Raw genomic sequence first — 23308 nt, forward strand, 5'->3', positions numbered from 1 at the left:
GTTCAAATCTGCAATTATCTTCCAATTGTGTCTTTGTCTATATATGGCCGTGTTTGTGAACCTCTCTCTCACCTGAGGAAGGAGCAGCGTCCTGAAAGCTTGTGATTCCAAACAAACTTGTTGGACTTTAACCCGGTGTTGTGAGACTTCTTACTGTATTTATAAACAGCATCTCTCATTTTGGGGGTTGGGAAACACTTCCAAGATTCTTCAGAGTTAAAGAAAAAAAAACATTTTGAGTGCTTTCGCATTAGACACCGAGCTCACCATTTGTCAAGACACTGAAATGGCAATGAAGTGAATAGAGGGTATGCAGGGTCAGGGGGGGATGAGGCAATTCAATTGGATGAAGGCCTGTGTGGGTATAAACATTGGCGTTGAGCTGTTTTTCTGGACTGTAGGTTCTACCTAATTTGTCAAACCTAACCAAAACATTGTGAAAGCTCTTTATACCAGTGCTCAGTAAATGATGTTATCAGCCTGTTGGATGTTGCTATAAATAATATGGGCTCTCCATGGTCAGAAACTGTGTAGGGATTATATATGGTCAGCACTATCACCGTTAGGTTATAGGGCTCCATAATGCAGTGGATTAATACAGTCTTTCCTTTCATCTCTGGTTTGGATCCAATAAAGCTTTGTGTTCTCTCTCGTTCCACATATCCTACTGGAAGATTTGGCTAATCTCAGCCCAGTTTTTAGTACGGCCAACAACACTAAACTGCCCAAAATTTGAGCAAGATTTAGTGTTACTGTGCTCCGAAGTGGTTATAAATGTGGGTGATTCACTGCTGCCTCACAGCGCCAGGGATCCTGGTTCGATTCCGGCCTCGGGTCACTGTCTGTGTGGAGTTTGCACGTTCTCCCCTTGTCTGCGTGGGTTTCCTCCGGGTGCTCCAGTTTCCTCCCACAGTCCAAAGACCGTGCGGGTTAGGTGGATTGGCCATGCTAAATTGCCCCTTAGTGTCAGGGGGACTAGCTAGGATAAATGCGTGGGGTTATGGGGATAGGGCCTGGGTGTGATTGTGGTCAGTGCAGACTCGATGGGCCGAATGGCCTCCTTCTGTACTGTAGGATTCTATGATATGAATACACTTTTGTGGTTCAGATCCTGCCTCCCCCACTCTTCATGCCCTAAGAGGGCGTTAGCAACCATGGAACTTCCATGTTAATTTTACTCTGGAGTCGTTGATGTTAGATTCATCCAGTTTGTGAGGCACTTTAAAAAAGATTCGTCTATCTCAATCTCTTTCTCCAAAGCAGCATCAGAGGCTTTCTAAATCATAATTTCCTATTATGTGCCCACAAAATTCCAACTGTCTCCTCCTGATCTTGATCAGCAGAGTTCTTCTAGCCCTAGATTTTACTTTCACCTCTTCATTGGTAGTGTGACTTGTCCAAGATATCTTCATTATTCATCTGCCACCTCGAATCTTCTCTGCATTGTGTTACGATCTCAGCTGCTGGACAAGTCAGATCTCATAGTGAAAGATGGTTTAACAGATCTTAACTTCTCTGTGAAACCATGGAGGAAAGTTACTGAACAAATTCACAAGAGTCTGCTGTAGAACTTTCAATGCAAAGAATAAAAACATTTAATTCAACAAGAAAAATGAAATATAATGCATCAAGCACAAACGGTTGGAAAGATCTCAATATAAACAAGGAAATGATTCAAATTACACTATTCCTCTTATCTCAGCTTTCACAGACAAGTATTTATCTTCAGAAAGATAAAACAATTTGCAGTACCTTTCTTATACTCTAATATTGATGGTAAGTATGAGGTACATGTGAATTAACAGGTGAACTGTGCTCAGACACATTGTAAAGCAAATGACATTGTGATTTGCAGATGTGACCCAAGTAGATTCTATTGTTTACTGAACAACCCATCCAGAGGTTTGTCACATCACGAGCCAACTGGCCTGACTGAAGCTTTGGCAGCCCTGGTGAGGAGCACAAACTCCACATTCGAAAAACTTGCCTCGGATTTCTCTAAAAACATAACACCCACTCAAATGGCTACAACAACGGTCCACATCATAGGGTTCCAATCTTGCCTTCCAAGATTCCTTTTCCCCTGGATCGCCGAGTGCTCTCACACTTCATCTTCCAAACACAATTTCAGAACCTCCACCGTGCCAGGAAGAACACCGCTGCTCCAATAGGCCCACAGTAAGGAATCACCAATCTTTGGCTGCCTCGTCAGGTTGCCAGGGCTTCTCTCGAGCTCAGTATACTTCAAGTCTGAACCTCGTAGCTCTCTCTTCAACTTCGAGCCTTGTGCTCTGCTCCTTTCTTTTAACTTTACTTCAGGGACCCTTTTCTGATCCTTGTCTTTGTCCCTGCCTGGAACATTTCTTCTGGTGTGTCTCCCTGTCTCCTTCTCGTGACCTGATCCATGGGATGCACACAGCACAAAACGGCACATTGTTATCAGGTCACCCCACCTGCTTTTTGCAGCAGTTTATTATTTTTTCCTTGCGCAGGAGTGCAGGGTTGATTGCCGGTCTAAAGAACGTAAAAGGCACAAACTGCACATGTGCGCGAAAGGCCCAAGGCTCACTGGGAACTGGAATTCCCAGCCCCCGGCTTCAAATCAAGGTGAACATTTGCATTTCAGAACAATTACATCACTGATCATCCAATACTCGCTTCTGTATGTCTACGTTGGTGTAATGTAGCATTCCAGGATCCTCAGCTTTGTTTTAATGGTTCACTTTGAGTTGATCATAATCATTTTATGAAACTCATCCAATCCTTCATCTCAGCATCCAGCCAATGCTAACATGCTTCCTTGTTAGGCAAATTTACCCAACTGTTTGACATTTTCATTCTTCACTATTATCTTATATTCTGGTTTCACTTTCTTTTGGAGAGATATTTGGTTTTCGTACAATTTATGCTCAGCTCTTTCTTCTCACTTCTGCATCCAAAATATTTTGCAGATCCTCTTCAGAGTTAGCAATAGGAATGATGTCATTAGCATATCTTGTATTATTAAAGCTGTAACTTCCAACTAGTAATCCAGGAGGGTCTTCAATCTCTCCAAGAATGTTTCACTATACAGACCGAATTAATCTGGGGGCAGGGGAAACACACCCTTGTCTGATTCTCCTCTTTCCCCCCCCCTCCCCCCTTTTAATCTTCACAAAATCACTTGGGTTGTTCTCAACTTTTACAGCTGCAGTTTGTTCCCAATAAAGGTTCCTCATCACTAAGATCTTTGCCTTTAAGGTCAAGAGACTCTAACACGCTCATCAATTCTCCATGCTTCATCTTATCAAATGCCTCACTATAATCAATAAAATACATCTCTGTTGCTCTTTCTGATATCATGCATAAGATTAGCAATGTTTTGTTTTTCAATGAAGAGCTGAAATTTCTGGCTCTATCTTGTTCCTGGACCCATTCATCGGCACTTGAGAAAGGATCTTCGGGATATGACTCATTAGACCGATAGTGCAATCGAGTTCCATTTCAATTTCTCTGGACTTTTCAGGGAACACAATAAATATCAACATCTTTAAATTTTCTGGGATTTCTTCCATGTCACAAGCTTCATTAAAGATGAGAGTCAGTTTGTCCATTCCAAAGTCTTCTAAACTTTTAATTTGTTATGTGGCTATTTCAACTGGGGTTTTGACCTCATTGCTTTCCATCTATTTATTGTTGTTCTTGCTTCATCATTCATGATCTTCAGACCAGCCATGCTTTTCTTAATAGTTGGTTTTTCTCCTTGCCGGTTTTCTTCAGGTAAGTCTTCCATGTACTCAGTCCATCTTGAAGCACTTGGTCCCTTTCTGCAATGTTTCCCTTTGATGCACCCCCAGCTGTAACTCAACAGGCAGCACAGTGGTTAGCACTGCTGCTTCAAAGCTCCAGGGACCTGGGTTTGATTCTCGCCTTGGGTCATTGTCTGTGTGGAGGTTGCATGTTCTGTGTGGAGGTTGCATGTTCTCCCTGTGTCTGCGTGGGTTTCCTCCAGGTGCTCCGGTTTCCTCCCACAGTCCAAAGATGTGTGGGTTAGGTTGATTGGCCATGCTAAATTGCCCATAGTGTCCCGGGATGTGTAGATTAGAGGGATTAGCAGGGTAATTGTGAGATGCTTTGGGAATAGGGCCTGGGGTGGGATTGTGGTCAGTGCAGACTTGATGGGCCAAATGGCCTCCTTCTGCACTGTACGGTTTCTATGAACCTTCCCTGTGATTTTCCTAATGCCTTTATGCATCATCCTGCATCCTATCATCCTATTTGGGTAGCACAGTGGCTAGTACTGCTGCCTCACAGCGCCAGGGACCCGGGTTCGATTCCCGGCTTGGGTCACTGTCTGTGTGGAGTTTGCACGTTCTCCCCGTGTCTGCGTGGGTTTCCTCCGGGTGCTCCGGTTTCCTCCCACCTTCTGAAAGACATGCTGGTTAGGTGCATTGACCTAAGCAGGCGCCGGACTGTGGCGACTAGGGGAATTTAACGGTAACATCATTGCAGTGTTAATGTAAGCCTTACTTGTGACTAATAAATAAACTTTAATGCCCTTTTTTTCCTGCTTCGCCACTGCAACACATGCAGTTGCACAACATTACCACCAGATGGTGTGTGAATACATAGTTGAACAGTTGCATGGGTAATTGCAAAGCAACTGATAGGGAACAGCAAGGGGGAAGCTTTAGAAAGGCCAGAAACTGGCCAATCTATCATGCTACTATTACCTGACAAGTCAGACCCAGAATAGAACCGGTATTAATAGATCATTTTTTTGTATTAATGATGGAGGGTATTTAATAAACAGATTCACAGGAGTCTGCTGTTGACTTTTGAACAAGTAATGGGTAATGAAATGTTTTGAAGCAAGATTTTTCATAGAATCCCAACAGTGCAGTACGAGGCCATTCAGCCCATCAAGCCTACACCGACAACAATCCGACCCAGGCCCTATCCCTGTAACCCCACATATTTACCCTCATGATCTCTCTGCAATTAAGAGGCAATTTATTACGGCCAATCCACCTAACCTGCACATCTTTGGAGTAAGAAGTTTAACAACACCAGGTTGAAGTCCAACAGGTTTATTTGGTAGAAAATGCCACTAGCTTTCGGAGCGCTGCCCCTTCCACCAAGAGGCAGCGCTCCGAAAGCTAGCGGCATTTGCTACCAAATAAACCTGTTGGACTTTAATCTGGTGTTGTTAAACTTCTTACTGTGTTTACCCCAGTCCAACGCCGGCATCTGCACATCATCCTTGGAGTGACAGGGGAAACCGGAACACCTGGAGGAAACCCACACAGACACGGGGAGAACGTGCAGTCTCCACACAGACAGTGACCCAAGCCGGGAATCGAACCTGGGCCCCTGGCATTGTGAGGCTACAGTGCTAATCACTGTGCCACCGTTTGAAATTAAGTCAAAACACTGTCAAAGTACCCTTTTCAATGGTGTGGTATGTCTTAATTACTGCCAGCCTCTCGGTGACACTTGTTTTTTTTCCACAAGTGTGGAGTCTCATTCCTTCCTCTTTCCAATTTTCCCTCTTAACCCAATTATACTTTCCCTTTCTTTATTTCCATCTCTGTGCTTGATTTGTCCCTGAATTCAATAATCAAACTGAACTTCCAGCCTCAAATTTGGTGCTGCTTGTCACTCAGATCCAAGATGTCCTGCAGAGTGCCATTGTGCTGTTAAGATCATCCTTATGCAGCAATTTCCAGTGCAAAAGTTCTGGTTAATTAAACGGGCCAATTGCTCACTTGACTAAATTCTGGCCCAACATGTTCTAATTGGTTCAAATAAAGGGTCCATGGAATACAAAACTAGTCAATAAAAGTGAATTGCAGATTCTTCTGAAGCGTCACTTATTAATAACAATTTGATAGCCTAGTGGATGTAATGGGGGAATATTTTCAGGTGATAGTACGCAATATACAAGTTAAAAACGTTACCTGATAGGCTTTCGTTCCTTTAATAGGTCTTCCAGACTTCTCTCATAATGCTCAGTAACAACCACCAGCCTTTCTGTACAAGAAGAACAGGTCCCCAAAATGTTAAAACATAGCTGTGGAAATTATCACAAAGTTGTTAAATCAATTGCTTTAAGAGATCTACATGATGCCAAGCCACGGATAATTAGAACTTGATGTCTTTTTATTCAGTCACAAGAAATGAATAATACTGAAATGCCAGAGGAAGAGTAAAGCTTGAGTTCAAAACGTCCATGCTTTGTGGGTGTCTGAAATATGATTAAATGTCCATCGCTACCTTGGGCATGTACAGATTACAATGGAATAAACAGTGTTGGATACCACTTGTGTAACAAAGCTAAAAGGCAACACGATACTTGTAAATACACCACAAGAGAAGAAAAATGTTGGAGTTCTCCCACATCTCTCCTGAAGGTACCACAGGATGAAGGAATTCTTGCCCATGTGGTCGGCATGGTAGCACAGTGGTTAGCACTGCTGTCTCACAGCGCCAGGGACCTGGGTTCGATTCCCGCTTGGGTCACTGTCTGTGTGGAGTCTGCACGGGTTTCCTCCCACAGTCCAAAAGCCGTGCTGGTTAGGTGCACTGGCCATGTTAAATTCTCCCTCAGTGTACCCGAACTGGCGCCGGAGTGTGGTGACTAGGGGAATTTCACAGTAACTTCATTATAGTGTGAATGCAAGTTTACTTGTGACTAATAAGGAAATAAACTTTAAAAACTTTAAAACATTTTTTATGGTCAAGACTAGAGATTGGATGTGGCAGGCTGTCCAAGTGGGGAAAGGTGGGATTTATTTTTTTAATGGGACTTGGGCATCGCTGGCAAGGCCAGTAAAAGTTGCTCATCCCTAATTGCCCAGTGAGAAGGTGGTGGTGAAATACCTGCTTGAACCATTACAGTTCACCCATTGTGCTGTTAGGGAGATTGCCCCAGTGACAGTGAAGATAGGGTGAAATGGTTCCAAATCAGGACGATGTGTAGCCTGAATGCAGTGGTGTTCCCATGCATCTGCTACCCTTGAACTTGATTGGGGATTTTAAGTTTAAGTTTATTTATTAGCGTCACAAGCAGGCTTATATTTACACTGCAATGAAGTCACTGTGACAATCCTCTAGTCGCCACACTCCGGCACCTGTTTGGGTACACTGAGGCAGAATTTAGTATGGCCAACGCACCTAACCAGCATGTCTTTTGGACTGTGGGAGGAAACCCACACAGACACGAGCAGACTCCGCACAGACAGTGGCCCAAGGTGAGAATCGAATCTGGGTCCCTGGCGCTGTGAGGCAGCAGTGCTAACCACTGTGCCACTGTGATGTCCTGGTACATGAACCACAAAATGTTAGTATGTAGGTGCCGTCATTGATTGGGAAGGCAAATCGAATATTGGTGTTTATCGCAATGCTAATAGAATAGAAAAGTGTTGCTACAGCTGTACAGGGCCTTAGTTAATCAGCATGTCTGTACAATTGTGGTCTCGTTTCTTAAGAAAGGATATAATTGTATTTGAAGCAGTTCAGAGAAGGTTCACTTGAATGATTCCTGGGATGAAAGAGTAAGCATGTTGGATGCATACCCATCGGAACTTAGAAGAGCGAGAGGTGATCTGATTGAAGCATACAAGATCTTGAGAGGGTTTGATAGTGTGGATGCTGAGAGAATGTTTTCCCTTGTGGGGGAGTCGAGAACTAAAGGGACACAGTTTTTAAATTTTGAGGTTTCCCATTTAAGATTTAGACGAGAAGAATTTTTTTTCTCCCAGAGGGCCTCCTGTGGAATTCTCTCCCCCAGAAAGCTTGGAGACTGGGTCATTGACTATATTCAAGGCTGAATTAGACAGCAGTTAAGCAGGTTGTGAGGGATGGAGGAGACAGACAGGAAAGTGGAGTTGAGGCCACGAAAGGATCAGACATGATTTCATTGAATGCCAGAACAGGCTGGAAGGGCCAAATGGCCTTTGCCTGCTGCCAATCCCTGCGGTCAATGCATAACCACACCAGCACTTTCCAAAACAACCCGGAAGACAGTGACCAGGAGCAGCAACACTAATCTCACTCACGGACATTCAGGCAACTTCCTTACTTTTTAAAAATCTATTTACGAGTCACAAGTAAGGCTTACACTAACGCTGCAATGAAGTTGCTGTGAAATTCCCGGAGTCGCCACACTCTGATGCCTGTTCAGGTCAATGCACCCTAACCAGCACGTCTTTCAGACTGTGGGAGGGGCACCCGGAGGAAAGACACGGGGAGAACGCGCAAACTCCACACAGTGACCCAAGCCGGGAATTGAACCCGGGTCCCTGGCGCTGTGAGGCAGCAGTGCCAGCCACTGTGCCACCGTGCCGCCCAAACTTGTTGACTTTGTTGAAACTAGCTAACTTGCCAAAAAAAATGGATTGAAATGCGGATCACTGTAATTTGTACAATCACACTGAGAATTCCCCTTGCCCACTGAGCCACCAGGGAAGGGTTGAGAAATGGATATTAAGCAGCACCATCGCAAGATTGCTTTAGAAGACATTGATGTCCAAATACAAACAAATGTTGAACACGATTATAGTATAGAACCCTTCAGATCCTTCCCTTCACCCAATCACATCTTCACTTATAAATTATATGCCACGGGGTGGAAATTAATCCAGTGATCAAATCCTCTGTCTTGGTGATTTGGCAGCTGCAATCATGGCACCTACTTGGCCAACTTGGCTTTGATGTCCTTGTAGAATCAGAAATATTGTATTGTTCAACTAATACTTCCCACATGTCCAATAAATTTACATGAAGCATTTGCTCATTTGGATTAAATATCATCCAATTTTTACAGCACATTACTGGCAAGAGCACAGCAATAACAATATATTTGGTTCAACACCCTCCAAGCTCTCTTGCAAATGTGGTTAGAATCATAATAGAATCTTATAGACTCATAAAATGGTTACAGTGCAGCTGGAGGCCATTCGACCCATTATGCCAGCGTCAGCTCTTTTGAAGTGTAATCAATTTTCTCCCACTGACCCACTCTGCACATCCCTGCAAATTGTTCCATTTTAAATCAAACATTCAATCCCCTTTTGAAAGTTGCTTCCACCACCCTTTCAGGTAGTGCTTTCCACATCATAACAACTTACTCTGCAGTAACAATCTTATCTGTCTGATTCTTTTACCAATTATCCCACACCTGTGTCTTCTGACTAATGATCTACCTCTGTTTACTGTGATGAAAGGGTGTAAATTGGTGATGAAACGGTGCAAATGATATGTACATATATTGTGCGATTTTTCATCTTTCAGGAGAATGTTTTAAAGTTCGGCACAGTGGTTAGCCCTGCTGCCTCTCAGCGCCAGAGACCCGGGTTCAATTGCTGGCTTGGGTCACTGTCTGTGTGGAGTTTGCACATTCTCCCTGTGTCTGCGTGGGTTTCCTCCGGTTGCCTCCCACAGTCCAAAGACATGCTGGTTAATAAGAACATAAGAAATAGGAGCAGGAGTAGGCCATCTAGCCCCTCGAGCCTGCCCCGCCATTCAATAAGATCATGGCTGATCTGAAGTGAATCAGTTCCACTTACCCGCCTGCTCCCCATAACCCTTAATTCCCCTACCGATCGGAAATCCATCTATCCGTGACTTAAACATATTCAACGAGGTAGCCTCCACCACTTCAGTGGGCAGAGAATTCCAGAGATTCACCACCCTCTGAGAGAAGAAGTTCCTCCTCAACTCTGTCCTAAACTGACCCCCCTTTATTTTGAGGGTGTGCCCTCTCGTTCTGGTTTCCTTTCTAAGTGGAAAGAATCTCTCCACTTCTACCCTATCCAGCCCCTTCATCATCTTATATGCCTCTATAAGATCACCCCTCAGCCTTCTAAACTCCAACGAGTACAAACCTAATCTGCTCAATCTCTCCTCATAATCTACACCCCTCATCTCCGGTATCAACCTGGTGAACCTTCTCTGCACGCCCTCCAAGGCCAATATATCCTTTCGCAAGTAAGGGGACCAAAACTGCACACAGTATTCCAGCTGCGGCCTCACCAATGCCCTGTACAGATGCAGCAAGACTTCTCTGCTTTTATATTCTATCCCCCTCGCGATAAATGCCAACATCCCATCCTCGCCCACTCACTCAGCCTATTCAAATCTCTCTGCAGACCTTCCGCTTCCTCCACGCAATTCACTTTCCCACTTATCTTCGTGTCGTCAGCAAACTTTGTTACCCTACACTCAGTCTCCTCCTCCAGATCATCTGTGTAACTAGTAAACAGTTGAGGCCCCAGTACCGATCCCTGCGGCACGCCACTCGTCACCATCTGCCAACCAGAAAAGCACCCATTTATTCCAACTCTCTGCTTCCTGTTGGTTAGCCAATCCCCAATCCACGCTAGCACCCTACCCCCAACTCCGTGTGCCCCAATCTTCCGCAGCAACCTTTTGCGAGACACCTTATCGAATGCCTTTTGAAAATCCAAAAACACCGCATCTACCGGTTCCCCTCCGTCAACCGCACTAGTCACATTTTCATAAAAATCCAGCAAGTTCGTCAAACACGACTTTCCTCTCATGAATCCATGCTGCGTCTGCTTGATCGAACCATTCTTATCCAGATGGTTAGGTGAATTGTCCATGGTAAATTCTCTCTGTGTACCCGAACAGGCGCCAGAGTGTGGCGACTTGGGGATTTTCACAATACCTTCATTGCTGTGTGAATGGAAGCCTACCTGTGACAATAAATAAACTTTAAGTTCAGCTTTTTTCTACAGTCAGTATGTCTGGGAGGAATACAGTTCAGATGCTGGTAAGCAGGATAATTACTCATTTCAACCTTGTAAGTGGTGATATTAAGTAGAGTTAATAGACTTTTGTTTACTAAAATTCCCCAGGGATTTCAGATTAGTGATGGACAGGGTCATGTGATGTGGTTTGTGCACAGTCCTGGATCTGTAAACGTAGAACATTACAGCGCAGTACAAGGCCTTCGGCCCTCGATGTTGTGCCGACCTGTGAAACCAATGTAAAGCCCATCTAACCTACACTATTCCAATATCATCCATATGTTTATCCAATGACCATTTAAGTGCCCTTAATGTTGGCGAGTCCACTACTGTTGTAGGCAGGGCATTCCACGCCCTTACTACTCTCTGAGTAAAGAACCTACCTCTGACAGCTGTCCTATATCTATCACCCCTCAATTTAAAGCTATGTCCCCTCGTGCTAGCCATCACCATCCGAGGAAAAAGGCTCTCACTGTCCACCCTATCTAATCCTCTGATCACCTTGTATGCCTCTATTAAGTCACCTCTTAACCTTCTTCTCTCTAACGAAAATAGCCTCAAGTCCCTCAGCCTTTCCTCATAAGACCTTCCCACCATACCCAGGCAACATCCTGGTAAATCTCCTCTGCACCCTTCCCAATGCTTCCACATCCTTCCTATAATGCGGCGACCAGAACTGTACGCAATACTCCAGTGCGGCCGCACCAGAGTTTTGTACAGCTGCAACATGACCTCATGGCTCCGAAACACAATCCCTCTGCCAACAAAAGCTAACACACCGTATGTCTTCTTAACAACCCTATCAACCTGGGTGCCAATTTTCAGGGATCTACGCACATGGACACAGAGAACTCTCTGCTCATCCACACTACCAACTATCTTACCATTAGCCCAGTACCCTGTATTCCTGTTACTCCTTCCAAAGTGAATCACCTCACACTTTTCCGCATTAAACTCCATTTACCACCTCTCAGCCCAGCTCTGCAGCTTATCTATGTCCCTCTGTAACCTGCAACATCCTTCCGCACTCCACCAACTTTAGTGTCATCTGCAAATTTACTAACCCATGCTTCTACGCCCTCATCCAGGTCATTTATAAAAATGACAAACAGCAGTGGCCCAAAACAGATCCTTGCCACCACTAGTAACTGAACTCCAGGATGAACATTTCCCATCAACCACCACCCTCTGTCAATTTCTGATCCAAACCGCTAAATCACCCTCAATCCCATGCGTCCGTATTTTCTGCAATAGCTTACCGTGGGGAACCTCATCAAATGCTTTACTGAAATCCATATACACCACATCAACTGCTTTACCCTCATCCACCTCTGGTCACCTTCTCAAAGAACTCAATCAGGTTTGTGAGGCACGACCTACCCTTCACAAAACCGTGTTGACTATCCCTAAATTCCTAGATGATTATAAATCCTATCTCTTATAATCCTTTCCAAAACTTTTCCCACAACAGAAGTAAGGCTCACTGCTCTACAATTACCAGGGTTGTCTCTACTCCCCTTCTTGAACAAGGGGACAACATTTGCCATCCTTCAGTCTTCTGGCACTATTCCTGTAAGAGTTTTAACAACACCAGGTTAAAGTCCAACAGGTTTATTTGGTAGCAAATGGCATTTGCTACCAAATAAACCTGTTGGACTTTAACCTGGTGTTATTAAAACTCTTACTGTGTTTACCCCAGTCCAATGCCGGCATCTCCACATCATGACTATTCCTGTAGACAATGACGACATAAAGATCAAAGCCAAAGGCTCTGCAATCTCCTCCCTAGCCTCCCAGAGAATCCTAGGATAAATCCCATTCGGCCCAGGGGACTTATCTATTTTTACCCTTTCCAGAATTGCTAACACCTCTTCCTTATGAACCTCAATCCCATCTAGTCCAATAGCCTGTATCTCAGTATTCTCCTCAACAACATTGTCTTTTTCCTGTGTGAATACTGACGAAAAATATTAATTTAGCGCCTCTCCTATCTCTTCGGACTCCACGCACAACTTCCCACTACTGTCCTTGACTGGCCCTAATCTTACCCTAGTCATTGTTTTATTCCTGACATACCTATAGAAAGCTTTAGGGTTTTCCTTGATCCTACCTGCTAAAGACTTCTCATGTCCCCTCCTGGCTCTTCTTAGCCCTCTCTTTAGGTCTTTAGGTCCTTCCTGGCTAATTCTCAAGCGCCCTAACTGAGCCTTCACGTCTCATCTTAACATAAGTCTCCTTCTTCCTCTTCACAAGAGATCCAACTTCTTTAGTAAACCACGGTTCACTCGCTCGACCACTTTCTCCCTGCCTGACAGGTACATACTTATCAAGGACACGCAGTAGCTGTTCCTTGAACAAGCTCCACATTTCAATTGTGTCCATCCCCTGCAGTTTCCTTCCCCATCCTATGCATCCTAAATCTCACCTAATCGCATCATAATTTCCTTTCCCCCAGCTATAACTCTTGCCCTTCAGTATATACCTATCCTTTTCCATCGCTAAAGTAACCAGAATCTCCAACCAGAACTTACTGCCTCCATGAGTTCTTTTTATTAATTCAGCTCAGCAAATCAGAGAGAGAGAGAGAGAATCCTACAGTGCAGAAGAAGGCCATTCGGCCCATCGAGTCTGCACCGACCACAATCCCACCCAGGCCCTACCCCCACATATTTACCCACTAATCCCTCTAACCTACACATCTCAGGACTCTAAGGGGCAATTTTTTTTTTAACCTGGCCAATCAACCTAACCCGCACATCTTTGGACTGTGGGAGGAAACCGGAGCACCCGGAGGAAACCCATGCAGACATGAGGAGAATGTGCAAACTCCACACAGACAGTGACCCGAGCTGTGAATCGAACCCGGGACCCTGGAGCTGTGAAGCAGCAGTGCTAACCACTGTGCTACCGTGCCGCAAAGAGAAATCTCACAAAAAAGCCAACATAATACTTAGGCCTCTGAAAAGCTCAACGGGGGTTGAATGGGTAGTTCAAAAGCAAATAGGCAAGGGCGGTGATAGAAATTAAGGGCCACCGTATTGCCAGGTCGCCTTTGGGAATCACATTTTTTTTCCACACAAACTCTACCCAACTGCAACCAGAGTTCCTTTCCTCCACACCTAAAAACTGACACAGAGGGAAGCAGAAAGAGTCAAAGAGGACAGGCTCAACTGACAGGAGAGAAATTGCTTAATCAAAACAAGTGTACCATATGCCATATACGGCAAGTTATGGCGTGTAATATTGAAGGTACATATCTCAGTAAATCAACAGTTGCAACAGACAAATCCAATGCCTTTGTACCATCTTTGAAGAATCAAGTCCAGGTATGTTTTAAAAGACTAAAATGTGGATCACTGAACCATCTTACACTTACCAGTTTGAACCGTATTAACATTAACTACCAACACCTAGTGTGATACATGTAAGTTATGGGTCAATTTCTTCTTGCGGAAGTGAGACCACGAACTATAAATTTAGCAATACAAACTTTGGCAAATTTGCAATAATGCTGTTAATTGCATATTATTACGCTATAAATATGACTTGGGCAATTATCAGCATTAATAAGGTTACAAGGTAGTTCAGGTGCATCATAATAATGCCATGTCCTTGCCATCACTCCCCTCTTCAGCCACCACCTCAAACAGAAGTAGACTGATTGAACTTGCATCCTATTCAACTCAAAGCTGTGTTCTGGCCTCACCTTCACCATACGAGTATACTTCCAACCTTCATCACATCAGTTGCCGAAACTCTCATCTATGCCTTGATCACTTTGAACCTCCAAGGTTCCAATGCGTTCCTGCTGACACTCACATGCTCCATCCTTTAAACATCAGTTTGTACAAATCCAGTCTGTATTGTATCACACTCCAGATCCTACTCACCTATCACTGCTGTTCTCTAGTGCCTCAAATTTAAAATGATCACCCACATGCTTAAATCCATTCATGGCCTTATCTATCCTCATTCTACTCAAACCACCACCCCAATAATTCACCTGCTCCACAACTCCTCCTTCTTCCTCTTAGTCCCACAATCATGGCTGTGCCATTCAGTTCCTAGGCCTCATGTTCTGGAATTGCCTCACTAAATGCCTCTGTCTTTCCACCACTTCCTCCTTCAAAACCCAAATGTGAATGTCTCCTCATTCACCAAACTTTTGTTCACCCATTTGAATGTCTTTTTTGGCTTTACATTCACTTTTTAAATTAAAAATTGCGTTGGATATTTTTCTATATTAATTGCCACTAGTTTATCAAAAAAGAACCAGCATAAGAAACAACTAATCCTAAAGGCATTAAAAACTTGGGTGAAAGGGTTATACAACAGCAACAGAAGTGTTTAAGGAAATTCAATGTCTGCTGTTAAACAAAAAAAACAAGTTTACTGAAACGTAGTGTCATGTTCATGTTTTTCACTCTAGTATCCATCCAGTTTTTGGCTCTTAATAAAAACAGTTTATTATGAATTCCCCACTTTGCTCTTTTCCATCCTGTGGTATGCCTGTTCTTATAATGCAAAAGCAGATCTCTCTCTTCCAACTCTTCTTTGACTTAGATAAATAGCCTTCCATGTTTGTATTCTATTCCATATATGAGGAGAGGCACAGAAAAGGCTAGATTTAGAATACAGCTCAAAACCAAATTATAACTGCCCCTTGAGTAACTTATAAACTTAATTCCAAATGGTTTGAAGAAAAATACCTTCAAACAGGTGGGCTGGGTCATTATACCTGGAAATTACTACTGCGGATGCTTCCTCAAACATTAAACTGTTAGCCAAAATGATAAGGAAAATTTAATTAAATTCATTCATGGAATGTGCATATTGCTGGGAACATAGAACATAGAACATTACAGCGCAGAACAGGCCCTTCGGCCCACGATGTTGCACCGACCAGTTAAAAAAAAAAACTACCATTTATTGCCTTTGAGCTTCTTGTAAAGTAAATAGCTGAGTGGCTCGCAAGGCTGTTTCAGATGGCAGTTAAGAGTTCAGGTTGAATTTAGGAGAGTTTTGCAGGCTTCTGAGAGCTCTGTATCTCTCCGAAAACTCCAGGCTGTCTACGCTCATGATCGCAAGTATACGTACTTACTCTTCCTTGAAAACTGCAATGGGGTCATTTGAGCAAGTAGATGAGTTTTAGGTTCATCATCTGGTTTGAAAAACATTTCCTGGAAAGCTGAACTCCCTCAGTATTGCAGTGAAGTGCCAACCTAGATTATGTCCGCTGTCTCTGGAGTGAGATTTGAACAGCCAACCTTCGCACTCAGAAGCAAAAGTGCTACCAGAAGAATTGAATGTGTTCACCGAGAAACATTGTCCCTAAATGACACTTGAACGAAAGCAAATGCCAGCACATGGAATTTGTTGACACCATCAAGATATTCAGTGGTAACAGAGAAACATCATGTAGAAAGGATTTAAATAACTTAGCTGTATTTTGAAATGGGCAAAGTTAAGTTCAAGATTGAACATTTAAAACTCAATATAAACTTCAAGAGTTTTCTATCTCATCTCTTTGCCAGACACCCTGCAACACTTTGATCCAAAAGATTTTAGACTTCAGTCATGTCCTCATTGTTAAATGAATTTCAATTAGCATCTGGCATTCACATTTCAAACTATTTTTTAATACCCTAATATTTCTGTTCATTATTCATCTGAAATTATGACATTCTACACTCAATTCTCCTCTAATTATGGTTTTTTTAAAGTATACAGTATTTCTCCTGCGGTTGCCTTTATCAAAGTTAAAAGTTTATTTATTCGTCACAAGTAGTTACACTGCAATGAAGTTACTGTGAAAATCCCCTAGTTGCCACACTCTGTGTACCTGAACAAGTACACAGAGGGAGAATTTAGCATGGCCAATGCTAAATTTCGAGTCCAGACGACCTTTTGTCAAAGCTTTGACAAAGGGTTGTCTGGACACGAAACGTCAGCTCTTTTCTCTCCTTACAGATGCTGCCAGACCTGCTGAGATTTTCCAGCATTTTCTCTTTTGGTTTCACCTTCCAGCATCTGCAGTAATTTGCTTTTATCCATCCAAGCCCGACAGTGGAATATTGTTGTTTTGGCTCCAACTTAGAACCTGGAACTGAGGGGTACCCCCGATGCAATACACAACATGATGACGCAATATCATAACATGCAATGGATGCATCCTACACTGAGCTCTTGAAAAGCCTGATCCCTCAAGTCAGCAGGCAGCCACAACTTGGAGGGAGATTTAAAGTGTAATCAAGCATTCAAAGACAAAGACAGAAGGGTAAACGTTGATATGTCTATTCACGTGCACCCTTGTAAAGCTTATTTACAAAAACACAAGGACATTTTAAAAGGTAAAAATGTTATAGACAGCAGGCATTCTCCAAATATCCCAAGAAATAATCATAAGCAGTCATGCAAAGAAAAAATTAAAAGGTCCTCTCCAATGGATTTAGAGAATATTTATCAGAACCATCAAGAATTCATTACATCACACGTCGTCTCTTTGCTTCATCTGTCTCCCATTATCTTACGGAGATCAGGATTCAAAGGTGATGGAGAGCTACACTGAATGCACTGCACTTGAAAGAGAGCTCACCATGTTTGCCACGTGATATGTCCACATACTGGCACAGCCTGGGATGCGAGATGGCCTTGAGGATTTGGAATCGTCCTAGAATCCGGATGGAGTTTGGGGTGAGTGGTAGCCCATTGCTGCCACAGACATCGTGTGGAAGTGCTGAAGCGAAAAAAGTGAAGGCTCCAAGCTGGGCATCTGTTAAGGGAAACATTTTACTCCCAATTCTGTTTCATTGCAAACCTGAAAAACAAGGGAATGCATAAGAAATTCAGCAGAGAGAACGCTGCCATTTTAAATTACTCAAGTAGCTAAGATCTCCAAAACATTAAAGTGAGGCAAACCGCCTTAGGGCAAATAGAATCAGAGTTTCACAGCACAGAAAGAGGCCTTTCGGGCCAGCCATCAAGCACGTATTTATTCTAATCCTATTTTCCAGCACTTGGACTGTAGCTGTGCGTGCTGTGGTGTTTCAAGTGCTCATCTAAATGCTTCTTAAATGTTGAGGGTTCCCGCCTCTTTCAGGCAGTGAGTTCCAGAATCTCACTACCCTCTGGGTGAAAAAGTTTTTCCTTAAATTCCTCTAAATCTCCTGCCCCTTACCGTAAATCTATTCCCCCTGGTTATTGGCCCCTCTACAAAGGGGAAAAGTTTCTTCCGATCTACTCTACCCATGTCTCTCATAATTTTGTACTTCTCAATCAAGTCCCTTTGTCCTAATTAATAAATTAAAGTGATGGTTCCTTCATCCAGCCAAATGGTGATCAGTAGAACAGACCAGAACATCATTACGATAAAATGAAATTGACATTTTAGGTTCTTATCTCATGATAATCTTGTATTTAAACAAGCTCTCACAAAGAGTAGCAAGCAAAAGCCTGGAATTCACTCACCCAAAAGGTTATGGATGTTAGGTCAATGAGAATTTTAAAGACTGAGAGTAATAGATTTTTGTTAGGCAAGGATATCAAGGGATGTGAAAAAAGGCAGGTAGAAATCAGCCAAAATCTAACTGAATTGTGGAGCAGTTTTGAGGGGTCAACTGGTGCTGTCCTCATGTTCCCAAACTACAATATCAACACATCCATAATCTACATTTGGAGGAACGTGCAAATCATTTAATAAATGTCATTTGAAGGTTTTTTTTAAAAAAGCAGACGGAAGTGACTAAAGTAGATAGCCATAGCATTTTCTAGCAAGGCATCCATTTCTCAGAATCTTTACAAATCTTTGTTTAAAAAAAAATACTGTACAGAAATATACAATGGTACAACATGCAAAGAAGTGTGGCTTAGCTGATTGGCCATTCCCAATTGTCCATTAGTGTCAGGGGGATTAGCAGGATAAATACACGGGGTTACAAAGATAGGCCTGCGTGGGATTGTTGTCAGCGCAGGCTCGATGGGCCAAATTATCTTTTTTTGCTCTGTAGGGAGTCTATGATTAAACTTCCTGCACAGAAATCGGACTGAGACAAGATCCACATTTTTTCATTTGAGAAAAATAGACTTTAAGGGAAACTCAAAGTTCAGGCCGAATCTAACGCACTAAAAATCATTAACTTCATCATTTTAACCAAGGCATGCAGTAACTTCCTGTTAAACATTTTTTTCTAATGCCTTAGAAAGAACAACTTGCATTTCTTTGGGGAAGGGGGGGGGGGGGGGGGGAGAGGGGAGATCAGGATATTGAATTCGATAATCAGCCATGATCAAAACGAATGGCGGAACAGGCTCGAAGGGCCGAATGGCCTACTCCTGCATCTAGTTTCTATGTTTTAGTGACATAATCAAGTGTATTAAACATTTAAGCTGCCATTACATGATTACGGAGTACTGACACTGCCCTGATTCTATGGAAGTGGTTCTTCCAAGTTAATACTGTTCTCTAATATCAGTGATAGGGGCGGTCAAGAGTTCCAGGATGTATAATACCTCTTCATAAAGTCACACACATTTCCAGTGCCAACTTGACCCTGCACCTAGCAGCCAGAAAACTCTGGATCAAATCCCAATCCAGATTGATATTAGTGTTTTTGTGTTAAAGAGCAGGGGAGTTTGCCCAAACATTCATCCCGAAAACAGCATCCCCAAAATATGATGATCTCATTGCTATTTGTGGGACCTTGCTGTGTGCAAATTGGCTGCTTTGTTTGCCCGTGTTGGAAAGAAAGACTTGAATTTATATAGTGCCTTTTATGACCTCAGGATGTCCAAAAAGGGCCAAATAAGTAATTAATTTAATTAATAAGTAAACAAACAATCCTAGGTCGGGGTTCTTTTAACGTTAACTTGCAGGTTGACTTGATAGTTAGGAAGACAAATGCAATGTTAGCGTTCATTCCGAGAGGACTGGAGTACAAAAAGCAGGGATGCACAGCTGAAGCTTTATAAGGTTCTGGCCAGACCACATTTGGAATATTGAGAGCAATTTGGGGCCCAAATTTTTTTTTAAATTCATTCGTGGGACATGGGCGTCGCTGGCTGGCCAGCATTTATTGAACATCTCTAGTCTCCTGAGAGCAGCTGAAAGTCAACCACATTGAAGTTTTGGACAGAAGGTGCTGTTCCGCATAAACCTCTTCCACCTTCTTCTGTCGGGAAAAAGATACAAAAGTCTGAGGTTACGTACCAACTGACTCAAGAACAGCTTCTTTCTTGCTGCCGTCAGGCTTTTGAATGGACCTACCTAATATTAAGTTAATCTTTCTCTACACCCCAGCTATGACTGTAACACTATATTTTGCACACTCTCCTTTCCTTCTCTATGAACGGTATGCTTTGCCTGTATAGCGCGCAAGAAACAATGCTTTTCACTGTATCCAATACATGTGACAATAATAAATCAAATCAATGACAACAGATTTACAAAAGTTTGCAAAAGCAGAATAAAGGTTGTAATTGAGCAGTTGCACTACACCAAGCATATAGTTAAAAGTTAGAACTGGTCTCCATTTAAACCAACTTAATATTTCTCAGTCAGCCATATTACAGTTGGGGTGGTACAGTGGTTAGCACTGCTGCCTCACAGCGCCAGGGACCCGAGTTCGATTCCAACCTTGGATCACTGTCCGTGTAGTGTTTGCACGTTCTCCCCGTGTCTGTATGGGTTTCCTCCCACAGTCCAAAGATGTGCGGGTTAGGTTGATTCGTCATGCTAAATTGACCCTTAGTATCCCAAAGTGTGCAAGTTAGGGGCATTAGTGGGGTAGCTAAGTAGGGTTATGGGAATAGGGTCTGGGTAAGATGCTCTGTCAGAGAGGTCGGTGCAGACTCGATGAGCTGAATGGTATCCTTTTGCACTGTAGGGATTCCATGATTCAAGGGTGGAGTCATTCTACAGCCACTGTGAGATGGCTTCCTGGATACTCCTGACGTTTAAAGTTTATTTATTAGTGTCACAAAGTAAGCTTACGTTAACGCTGCAATGAGGTTACTGTGAAAATTCCCTAGTTGCCACGCTCCGGCGCCTGTTCGGGTACACAGAGAGAATTTAGCATGGCCAATGCACCTAACTAGCATGTCTTTCAGAACGTGGGATGAAACCGGAGCACCCAGAGGAAACACACGGAGATACGGGGAGAACGTGCAGACTCCGCACAGGCAGTGGCCCAAGTCGGGAATCGAGCCCGGGTCCCTGGCGCTGTGAGGCAGCAGTGATAACCACTGTGCCAATGCACCTAACCAGCGCCAAGCGATACCTCGAACCATTTCACAAGACATGAAGGTGGCAGTATAACCGCAGCAAAAAGGTTGCCAAGATTATTTTGCAAAACAAGTGATTCTGCATAAAAGGAAACACATTTCCCTCCTCTCTGGCAGCAGAGCTAGTTAATCCTGAAAGGTTTATGGTTCCTTCCTGCTTTCTTCTCTGTCAAAACGTCTCTATTTTTTATTGCAAAGCAGATAGCATTCCTGTCGTGGCAACCTTCCAATGTTTTTGCATGCAAAAGGTAGGAAGATTAGGCTTTTGTAAACCAGGACTTAAGAAATCTGATGTAATTACTATTATTCAGTAATACTGGTTATTGTACAAGAAAAACAGTTAAACATTCTGCCTGGAGGGAATAAAAGGAAAATTACCCAGACTTGTATTTCAATTTATACATAAACAACTTAATACACTTTATTAATAAAAACAGAAAGTGCTGGAAATATTTTTACAGGTCTGGCAGCAACTGTGGAGAAAGAAGAATTAACATTTCAGGTCTGTGACTTTTTAAAATCAGAATTGGGTCACATTTCAGACTTGAGCCGATTCCCCTGGTTTCCACTTCAAGCTTAGCCCAGAGGTAACCTCAGCCTTAATCCAAGCTGACTTTTCTTCTGCACATCTGTCCTGTCACCAAGTCTGCCTTATTTCAACTCCAAATAGCGTCAGTCTCTGTCTCCCTACTCTCTTCAATTACAACTGTGAACCTAATCCATTACTTAATGATCTTTGTCGGCCTGTTATCACAAAATAGCGTTCTTCCCAATGACCTGTCCATCTCCAATCTTCCTTTCTGCTCCCAAGTCCTTGAATAACTTGCCACCTTCCAAATTCGCGCCCATCTTCCCTGGAACTCTGTGTCTGAACCCCTCTAATCAGGTCTCTGCCACTGTACTGAAACAGCTCTTATCAAAGTCACAAATTACATCCTATGCAAACCATCCCCATTATTCTTCTCGACCTAAGGTGAAAGTTTATTTATTGTCACAAGTAGGCTTACATTAACACCGCAATTAAATTATTGTAAAAATCCCCTAGTCGCCACACTCCGGTACACTGAGGGAGAATTTAGCATGGCCAATGCAACTAACCAGCACATCTTTCAGACTGTGGGAGGAAACCCATGCAGACACGGGAAGAACGTGCAGACTCCGCACAAGCAGTGACCCAAGCCGGGAACCGAATCTAGGTGAGGCAGCAGTGCTAACCACTGTGCTGCCCTGTCTGCAGCCTTTGACATGGTGGGTAAACAAACCTCCCCCCCGCCGGAATGGCACCCTTCGCAATCTGTCTGAAGCCTTTGACGTGGTTAATCATACTATCCTTTTCCAATGCCTCTCCACCATTCCTCAATTGGGTGGGCGTTGTTATTCACAATAAGTGGTTATGATGCAAGAATTAATTCACACTGGTCATCAGGTTCAAACTGTTTTATTGGCGGTCTCTACTTCAGAGCTGCAGAGTACAAGGAACTCAATCCCCAAAGTGTTGCAGCGGTTGCTATTTATAACACAATCGACATTACACGTTTTGCTGGCAATTCTCTTAACGAGGTGATTGCTACATTCTGACTGGTAGTACATTGACAGGCATGCACTTGCCTGGTTCCGATCTTATCAATCCAGTCAGAGCCAATGGCTTCTCTTTCTGCTCCAGCACCTTTACCCCTGGAGTCCCCCAAAGATCTATCGTTATCTACCTCCTAATTCTTATCTACATGCCGCCTCTTCGCGTCATCACCTGAAAGCACAGCATCAAATGCCTGTGAATCTCACTACACATTTCTCAGCCCCTTGTCAGCTCCCATAAAGACACTGTCTTCAATTTGCTCCACAAATCCATTCCACAGAATCCCTACAGTTCCCTACAGTGGACGTTCGGCCCATCACATCTGCACTGACAACAATCCCACCCAGGCCCTATCCCCGTAACCCCACATATTTACTTTGCTAATCCCCCTAAACACGAGGGGCAATTTGGGCATGGCCAATCAGTCTAACCTGCACATCTTTGAACTGTGGGAGGAAACTCACGCAGACCCGGAGAGAACGTGCAGGCTGCACACAGACAGTGACCCACACCGGGACACGAACCCAGGTCCCTGGCGCTGTGAGGCAGCAATGCTAATTACTGTGCCACCCACAATGGGTCCATTACGAAAGATTCCCATTCTTGTCAATTCTTTTCATCGCCTGATTCCACTCTACCTATGTGACCTCCTTGAACTAAAAGGTCCTTCCATTTCTGCTCCTGGGATTTTTACCTGCTTTTT

The 23308-nt window shown here is 43.4% G+C and overlaps 1 protein-coding gene across 2 annotated transcripts in view; it reads right to left on the minus strand.

Moving 5' to 3' along the window:
- Nucleotides 1–23308, minus strand: part of tbck (TBC1 domain containing kinase) — a 218442-nt gene that overhangs the window by 184647 nt on the left and 10487 nt on the right. For both annotated transcript variants that reach the window (XM_078209219.1, XM_078209229.1), the window contains exons 2-3: nucleotides 17347–17568; nucleotides 5940–6012 (exon numbers count right to left, since the gene is read on the minus strand). In XM_078209219.1, the coding sequence (XP_078065345.1) occupies nucleotides 5940–6012; nucleotides 17347–17539 (266 nt within the window). In that variant the 5' untranslated portion in view covers nucleotides 17540–17568. The remainder of the gene's footprint in view (nucleotides 1–5939; nucleotides 6013–17346; nucleotides 17569–23308) is intronic.

The sequence above is a fragment of the Mustelus asterias genome, chromosome 1 (genome assembly GCF_964213995.1).
Source record: "Mustelus asterias chromosome 1, sMusAst1.hap1.1, whole genome shotgun sequence".
NCBI lineage: Eukaryota > Metazoa > Chordata > Chondrichthyes > Carcharhiniformes > Triakidae > Mustelus > Mustelus asterias.